The sequence below is a fragment of the Rutidosis leptorrhynchoides genome, chromosome 2 (genome assembly GCF_046630445.1).
Source record: "Rutidosis leptorrhynchoides isolate AG116_Rl617_1_P2 chromosome 2, CSIRO_AGI_Rlap_v1, whole genome shotgun sequence".
Classification (NCBI taxonomy): Eukaryota; Viridiplantae; Streptophyta; class Magnoliopsida; order Asterales; family Asteraceae; genus Rutidosis; species Rutidosis leptorrhynchoides.
Window position 1 is genome coordinate 41,307,942 of NC_092334.1, and position 9,631 is coordinate 41,317,572.

Consider the following 9,631-nt stretch of genomic DNA (forward strand, 5'->3'; position numbering starts at 1 on the left):
TTATCAAATCAATAGTTAAAATTCAACTTAATATTTGAAATAGAGAGATAAATTTAACATCATAATCCAAATCAATGGTTGCAATCCAAACTTATAGACTAAATCGAAAAGGTTAATATTTTTGATAAAATATGACAAATATATGTTTTTAATTTATTTTTAATATAATATATATATATATATATATATATATATATATATATATATATATATATATATATATATATATATATATATATATATATATATATATATATATATATATATATATATATATATATATATATATATATATATATATAGAGAGAGAGAGAGAGAGAGAGAGAGAGAGAGAAGATGGTAGATATTTGGTGATGATAGGGTTTTGATTTGGATTACATAATTATTTACAATGGGATGAAGTTTAAAGGAAAAATAGTATATATACAAAGAGAACAAAATATCACTTGTGGTTATGATCGGATATGATCACGGGCTTCACTTGACTATTGCAGACCCACACTCAAACAAAAAATAAAGGTAGACACCACAACAAAATTCCACATATATATTTCTTGTTTCTTGTCATTTTTGTTTCACAAAAAAACATGTAATAACGTGCATATAATATGTGAATAGTTAGTGACTAGCCACCACTCCTTAATTTGTTGCAAAATCAAATTGAAAAATACAATGCTAAAAGATAAGATAACAATAACAAACTATTAGTTAGTTTCAAATCAAAGTTAATATAATCTTAAAAAGTTACATCAATAAATGCTAGAATGAAGGAAGGTCCTAACCCACCGCTAACGGGTAGTATTGTCCACCCTGTTTATCTCTTTTTGAAATGTCATTTTCTATCTTAAACCACCTCTACATCTTGTTGCCCCACAATAAACATTGTAGATCTTTCCATATTTTATTATTTACCACCCTTCACCACAAACAAATGAGTGTTTAGCTCATGACTACACACCAATGAGAACCATATGTAAAAATTGATCAACAAGAATAACAACTTTCAATTAAGTTATTACCATCGGCAACTTCGAGTTAAAAGTTTATAATCATATAATGGTAGTTTGTTGTCTTTGTATCACTTATTTATTACTCCGTACTATGTCCTTCTCAAATCTATTAGTTATAAATAAGGTAAATTGAAGAGTTTAATGAAATAAATTCCTGATTTTATTTTTCAATTGGAAATTGAATTTGAGACAAATATAAATATTAGTAAGCTAGCTGATTTTTTTTTAAAATAGATTAGTTAAATCTTGTGCGTAAATTAACCCTGATTAAGACTTAAAAGTATTATGTATATTCAAATTACGTGACAAAAGCTAAAATGGAATTAAGGATGTTTAATTAGGGTAAGGAAGTCGACACAAGTTATGTTATACTAGTACGTAGGAGCTAAGTACTAAAAAAATGTAAACCTTCAACAAGTCAATTCCTATTTTGTACGTATATGGGTCATTTTCCATCCATTTAAAAAAGAAAAGAAAAGTAAAAAATGTGAACAATAATAATAAATAATAATAATTGGCATTTATAAAAGGAAAGACCAATCAGTAGTTTATTGGAGTATAGTAAGAGAAATAAATAATGAACAACCAGGTGCAAGAAGAAGAGATGAGCAGCAGTAAGAATAAAGAAGAGGACATTAATAATAATATTAATATGAATAATAATAATAATAATAATAATGGTAATGATGATCATGAAAACGACATGGTGATGCCAGGTTTTAGATTTCATCCAACTGAAGAAGAACTTGTTGAATTCTACCTTCGCCGTAAGGTAGAGGGCAAAAGATTCAATGTTGAACTCATCACTTTTCTTGATCTTTATCGTTACGATCCTTGGGAGCTTCCTGGTACGTTCGCGCCCATTATAATTATTATTATTATTATCATCAAATCATTATATCCTTTATCCTATCCTCAATTTCCTGCTATACATACACTTTCTTTCAATTTACTAATCATATCATATATCTATCTCTTTTTGTATATATCTTCTTTACTTGAAAACCTAGCTAACAACTCTGCTTACTATATATATATCAATTCAATTAGCTTTGAGATCTTAATTTGTGTTTCTTTATTTCATCTGTTTATTAAATCGGTTAATATGGTTTGTTATATATAGATCGTAGCATCTATTCGGATCGATCGATTCTTCATTTCTGTTATTGATTTAACCTAATTTAACGAAAAGCTAGCTTCTCATCATCTTTATATCCCATGATTATCATTCTTCTTCATATCTTTGATTAGGGTATTTTCTAGAATCTTGTTGGTTACGTACGGTTATATATCTTGATTATATATTATTTTTAATATATATATTAACTCATGAACTTTGAAAAATCATGTGTTCATCATCATGATATATATATATATATATACTCGTTCAGTCTCTAGTTATTTTGATTCATTGGTGATTGAAATTTGCAAAATTATGTATGTGATCATATATATCATAGTACGTTAGTATGTATCATCTTGACCGGAGTCTGACTTTTTTTTTAAGCAAATTAGGATATAGTAATTGTGTGGTTTTTCTTCATCATATATATTTGTGGGAATTTAATTAATTTGTTATAATTAAGTGAGTTTCCCCAGTCTTTAGATTCTTAAGTATTTGCAATTGACCAAATCACTTGTTCATGATGATCAGTTTCGTCATGTTAACTATCATGTATCTATTTTTGCGGAAATTTGTAGAGTTATTTGGCTTTAATTTGTTATCTTCTTCTTTTACTTTGCGAAAATTGAATTTGTAACATTGTTTTCTAGAATGATATTTAACTTTCAGGATAGTTCTATCATGAACTAGCTTAACTACACCTATTGTCATCATCATCGATCCATCACCATTGAATTTTCTTAGTTGATTTACACCCGGTTAGGTGATCTCTTGATTGTCGATTATTTGAACAATGCAACATTATATTATATATGCGCATTACTTCGTGTTCTAACTTAAATATCTGGATTAAGTCTGCTTGAATTCTATCATAAAATATCCAATGTACCTCTATAACTGAGATTCATCTTCTCTTATTTGTACATGGCTTTGATTGATTAGTACGTAATCTGGTAATTGCGCATGTCAAGAAATTTACAAAATTATTTGTTCAATAAACTTATTATTTGTCCTAGCTTAAAAATTTATCAAATTTGTACTTCATTCTTTCTCTTGATTCCTGTAGAAAATTACTTATCTTGACATATCAGATTAGATTTAAGTTATAGTATACGTAAACATCCATAAATATCCTTAATTATGTGCTATGTGATTAATTATAGCATTGGCTGCAATTGGAGAGAAAGAATGGTTTTTCTATGTTCCACGAGATAAAAAGTACCGCAATGGGGATCGCCCAAACCGTGTGACAACTTCAGGTTACTGGAAAGCTACTGGAGCTGATAGAATGATCCGAACCGAGAACTTTAGGTCCATTGGGTTAAAGAAAACACTTGTTTTTTACTCCGGAAAAGCTCCCAAAGGCGTTCGAACGAGTTGGATTATGAATGAGTACCGCCTGCCACAACATGAAACGGAAAGGTTACAAAAGGTACACATTAACTAGCTAGTTAATCTCATATTTCCCACGAAAACGGATCAAATGAATCGATCAATCTTGATTTTTTTCAATAACAAAATAAATTAATTGAAATTATTTGCATCTAATTAATGAAAGAGAAGTGATAATTCCACTCAAGAAATTGATAAATCAACTATATCATACATTAATACATTAAGTATATGTATCGTACATACATGTTAATCATTTATATAAGTGGATTTATCAATTTAATGAATGTAAATATCAGCTCCCTAATGAAAAGTCTTAAAACAAACTTGGATAGCATGAGAGGAGTACTGAACAAAACAACTATGAAATTAAGTTTTTTGTAGTGCATGAAGATTTAAGATAAGTTATAATGGAAATAGATCAAATGATTGTCTGTTAGTATTTATTTTCTTATACAGTTTGATGACCAATATCACCTCTAGCTATAAATGTACATGTCTCTTTCTCTTCATCATAATCACCGCTAGCTTTTAATGCAAGTTATATGACCAATAATGGCAATTCTATTTGTTTTTTTGCAGGCTGAGATCTCACTTTGTAGGGTTTACAAACGAGCCGGAGTCGAAGATCACCCGTCTCTCCCTCGAACACTCCCAACAACTAGGGCTACATCATCAAGACCTTCTACTTCTGATAAGAGACAACAATATTCCCATAACTTGTTAAACTTTCACTCTTCCGAAAGCCAAAGTTCAAACCAAAACGATGACAAATTAAGCGAAACCAGCGGTAGTAGCACTACCGACATTGTTGGAACTGCTCTAGGCCTTTCAAGCCCTATTAATCATTGTTACAACAACTTTATAACTTCATTTCCGCCTATTGCGACAACACTTCCGCCACAAACCGCCTCTTTACTCCCTTCATCCACCTCCATATTCCCCAGCAACGTCGATGATCTAAATAGAATTATAAGCTATCAACAAGCTTGTGTCAATAATCCAGCTTCTCAAGCTTTTCATATTCAGAATAATTATCAACACAAATTTACTAGTAATTTGCTTTCGCAACAACCGCAACTGCAACTCCAGTCACAACAACTACAACTGCAACCGCAACTGCAACATCAACAAGCGCTTCTTGCGCTTAATAATTTGGCAGGAGAAGTTCAAGTGACTTTTCCTGAAAGACTTTGGGAGTGGAATTCGATGCCAAGTGAAGGAAGCAAAGATTACACCAACCCTTTTAAGTAATTAATTATTTATCTATAATGAAACTTGATTACATAGTGAAATTAAGAAACTATATTTCTTATTGACATTCATATGACTATGTCATGTGTAAGATAGAGGATATATATATTTATCTAAGCTAATTAATTGCTTGTACTTTTAGCATGTCGTAGCTGACGAATGTTAATCTTTAACATATGAAAGACTTATATGTTGGCATATATTAGCATTTCGATATAATATCATGGCATGCCTTTGTGATCTATTTGTATGAGATTATGTCCATGTCTTGCTTTGGGTCATGTATATTGTGCATAACTTGTAGAATCGAATAGCCACCAACATGTTGTACACACAAGTCCATGTATCTAATAATACTCTAAAATCAATTGATAGTATATTGTTAGTACTCTAAAATCAATTGATAGTAGATAGAGGTTTCCTAGGTTTATATGCACACATTTATTTCTTTTAATTTCCCTAAACATACGTGGGACACCTATTAATCGATTATCTCCAACTTGACTCACTCAATCTTGTTGTTTCCTGAAGAGCCTCTATTGGAGATAATCGGTTAATGGGTGTTCCACATCCGAAATTGAAAGAAACTAATGTGTACATATATGTACATGAGAACTTTCCTATATTATCAATTGATTTTAGATTTTAGAGTACTATAGAACTCATGAGGTGATGTTTCAACTAATAACTAGAGTCACCATTACCATTTCAAAAACCATCATATCAAACACTCGTCGATTTTTCCTGGAAATATATCCCTTGATCTTGAATTCCACCCAAGGTCGCCTTTCGCACATTGCGTTGTGGGGTTAGGGATGAGGGGTTTTACCGTCCATGCACTCGGATTGGTCTGAGTTTCCTCCGAGACAGCAGTTGGGAGCTGGTTATGTAACTATGAAAAATGATCGCGTGGGTGGTTAAGTCCCCTGGATAATCTCAAACTGCTGTTAAAAAAAGATCTTATTGTTTGAGCAAATTAAATCTAAAATAAAATAAAAAACAATTGCGATGATATTTTGCGACGACGAGCGCCGCAAAATAAAAGTTTAACCAAAACTATGTAAAACGTTGAATATTTTGTCATTTAGCATGCTTTTTGCGTCAATATTGGAGCGTCGCAAATAATTAGTGTCGCCTCTTCTCTTATTTCTGTAGTGACTATGACAATGATCAATGAATCCTTATCTCTACAAAAGAAGGTGACTTAGGGGATCATAGTTGTAAATTCTTTCTTATCGATCATCCGAATAATAAATGTCTAATGATTGAGATCAAGTATGTGGTTACGTAGACCATTTTCAACCATGACATAATTTTTGTTCGGATCATGGAATTTCACATGATTGCCACCTCAGTATTTCCACTCATAACATATCACTATCATCTATCTATGACACCCTTTCTCTACCACTAAATTAATTTATGTGAACATAGTACAAATATAAAGGCAAAATGTAGTACTGATTTAAACAATGGGAACGATGACATCCTTGATCCAATATGCTATATATTGACATGAAGAATGGTGAAGTGATAACGAATTGCTCCCATTCATGTCACGATCACAAACTCAATAACAAATAATCCAATGACGAAAAGTGGAAATGCTCTTAAGTCATTATTCCGCGCTAGCTTGCATTCAACAATTTATCTTCCATTATTAAAGTAATTTTATGACTATGTTCACTTGCATATATACAGTTTTACACAGTTTTACTTCCATTAGCTAGGTTTTATGACTTATTAATATGTTCACTAGCTCATAGTTTTACATATCAGCTAGCTTTGACGTTTAACCATAATCTAAATTGTCAACTAAACCTAGTATATATGCTAAGTTCTTAGCTAGGTATAATGATAAGATATATAGTGCATACAGAAAAGTTGGAATGAAGGTTGAAGTCAACTTGTGAGTGCATGTAAACGAACGACGGAGTATTTAAATGATGCATGTGTGCAAAATGGTAGTACTTGACAACTACTGCTGTGTAAATTCTTTCTAGGGATCTGGGATTTAGTTGAATGTACATGAGAGAGGAGGCAGAAGCTGAAAAGTCTTTGGAAGAGTTAGTGTGGTGTTGGGCCACTACTCTATTCCATTTTATTTTATACGTACCGTTTAATAATTGATTTCTCAACTGGACCCGGTTGCCGCATGGTCACTGGCGTGCCTAATTACATACATCGCTGTCCCATGCTCATTTTACTTTTCTTGCATCCTATTCTTATTTTCAATACAATTTACTTGCTTGTACTTACATAGTTTTGATCCATATGGTAGATTGTTGTCATTATGTTGGATATGTTCTTCAATTGTCATTCTCGCGTAAAGGTAAAAGTGTTTACATGACGAGCTTGAATTTTTTTTGACAGTATAGTATGTAATTATAACCAATAAGTTTACAGTTCAAGTATGTAAGAAAAAAAAAATTATTACGTAAAAACTAGCATAATCGGTGTTTGAAACGTCGGTTTGATGATGTCACCATCAAACAGGTGTTGTAAAGACCGGTTAGATGATGTAGCCATTAAATCGGTGTTGGAAAGGCAGATTTAATAGCTTATGTTGATTTTTTTTTTTTTTTTTTCTTATGCTGTTTTTTTTTTTTTTTTTGTTAAAAACTCATCTTAATTTAACATGCATTGAGTTAGTTATTAAACATCCATGTAAGAAATAATTTATGTGAGCTTAATATATTTTTCTTTGTATATACAAACTTTGTATAGGACAATCAATATTAAATCAAATAAACACAGATAAAATCTTCACGTAATTAGAACAGTAAAATACATTGTATAATAAGAATTTGAGTGAAGATTCTTATTATAAACTTTATATAGGACAATTACAAGAAAAGTGCTAATTCGGAACGACACTTTTAGAGACGACAAGTGTGCGTCTCTAAAAATACGCTAAAGGACAAAACACTTGGGCAGTTTTTCATGAAAAGTTTGACCATTTCTTTAGGGACGACATATCGTCCCGAAAGATTATTTAATTTTTTAATTATTTCTCGTGTCAAAAATTGGCTCCAAAAATCAAAAAAGAATCGCGCCAATTTTTTAGGGACGACATATCGTCCCTATATGTCGTCTCAAAATAAAATTTCGTTTTTTAATTTTTGTCGGTGAAAAAAAATTTGGCTCCAAAAAAGTGAGAATTTTGGCGCCATATGTCGTCCCTAAAACCTTTCGGGAACGACTTTTTTGACAGATTTTTTCATATGTATACACACCCGCCATTATCAACAACATTACTAACATCAAACACACATCAAACACACCGAAAATGTTGACCGTTCCGCCGTTGATTGTCTCATTGGAAGTGTATTACGGAAGTAAATTCCGAAATGAAATGAAACTTTACGATTATACGAGTAGTTCGAAATCTACGTTCAAAGAAATTGACGATTGCGACGTAGGTTTAGAGGACCTTTTATAATTTTTGAAGGAAATGGTTCCGTTCGAACACACGGACGTCTTGTATTACGAAGATGACTGTGTTCCAGAATTGTCCGCTACATATCTCCGTACAGAGGATCAGTTGAACGGTATAAAAGAAACCCTGAGTTGGCGTTCTAATTGCATTTCTCTTTATTTAGTTTTCGAAGATGAAGAAACTTTTATTATGTTTTAGTTTAATTAAGTCGTTTTTTAATATTTTATTGTGTTTTAGTTTAATTATGTCGTTGTTTTAATATTTTATTGTACTTTTTATTAAATGAATGAAAAATCGCAGTTATATTCGATTTCTAACAAAGTTACTGAAATTAAAACATTTCAACTACGAGCAACATCATACAAAGTTACTGAATTAAATTACATTATAACGACGAACATTAAACGAAAATCATACAAAGTTACTGAAATTAAATCACACTGATAACGACGAGGTGGATATCATACAAGCTTACTGAATTAAACGCACATTTCAACGACGAACATAAAATGAAGATCATACAAACTTACTGAAAACTTATTAATGAAACACATGTAGTGACCAGAACTTTTCCATGATTATATATTAAATGAAAACTATATTTGCATGATTAAATGTTTCCAACATGTTAAGCAATCAAACTTGTTAAGACTTGATTAATTGAAATGAGTTTCATGTAGACAATTGACCACCCAAGTTGACCGGCGATTCACGAACGTTAAAAACTTGTAAAAACTACATGATGATATATATATATATATGGATATATATGGTTAACATGAGATTATGATAAGTAAGTATCTTACTAAGTGTATTAACAATGAGTGATATACATAAAAATGAGATTATTGAATTAAGAAACTCGAAACGATATATATAACGATTATCGTTATAACAACGTCTTACTAAATACATATGAATCATATTAAGATATAGATACACTATGTTTAACATGATAAAATGATAATTAAGTATATCATTAAGTGTGTTAACAATGAACTACATATGTAAAAACAAGACTACTAACTTAAGGATTTCGAAACGAGACATATATGTAACGATTATCGTTGTAACGACATTTTAATGTATATATATCATATTAAGATATATTCATACATCATAATATCATTATAATGTAATAATTTAACATCTCATTAGATATAATAAACAATGGGTTAACAACATTAAATGAGATCGTTAACTTAAAGGTTTTAAAACAACACTTACATGTAACGACTAACGATGAGTTAACGACTCAGTTAAAATGTATATACATGTAGTGTATTAAGATGTATTTGTACACTTTTGAAAGACTTCAAGACACATATCAAAGTACTTCTACTTAACAAAAAATGCATACAATTACATCCTCATTCATTTTCATCAACAATTCTACTCGTATGCACCCGTATT

At 30.8% G+C, this 9,631-nt stretch overlaps 1 protein-coding gene across 1 annotated transcript; it reads left to right on the forward strand.

Moving 5' to 3' along the window:
- The first annotated feature begins 1,661 nt into the window (after nt 1-1,661).
- On the forward strand, nt 1,662-4,971 carry LOC139890767 (uncharacterized). The gene is made up of 3 exons (XM_071873679.1): nt 1,662-1,858; nt 3,297-3,565; nt 4,108-4,971. Exons 1-3 carry the CDS (start codon nt 1,663-1,665, stop codon nt 4,777-4,779), a joined length of 1,137 nt encoding a protein of 378 aa, XP_071729780.1. The 5' UTR covers nt 1,662; the 3' UTR covers nt 4,780-4,971.
- The last annotated feature ends 4,660 nt before the right edge of the window (nt 4,972-9,631 follow it).

Coding starts and splice junctions, on each gene's coding strand:
- LOC139890767 (XM_071873679.1), top strand. CDS start 1,663: ATGAATAATAATAATAATAATAATAATGGTAATGATGATCATGAAAAC. Junction 1,859..3,296: donor CGATCCTTGGGAGCTTCCTG/GTACGTTCGCGC, acceptor GATTAATTATAG/CATTGGCTGCAATTGGAGAG. Junction 3,566..4,107: donor AAACGGAAAGGTTACAAAAG/GTACACATTAAC, acceptor GTTTTTTTGCAG/GCTGAGATCTCACTTTGTAG.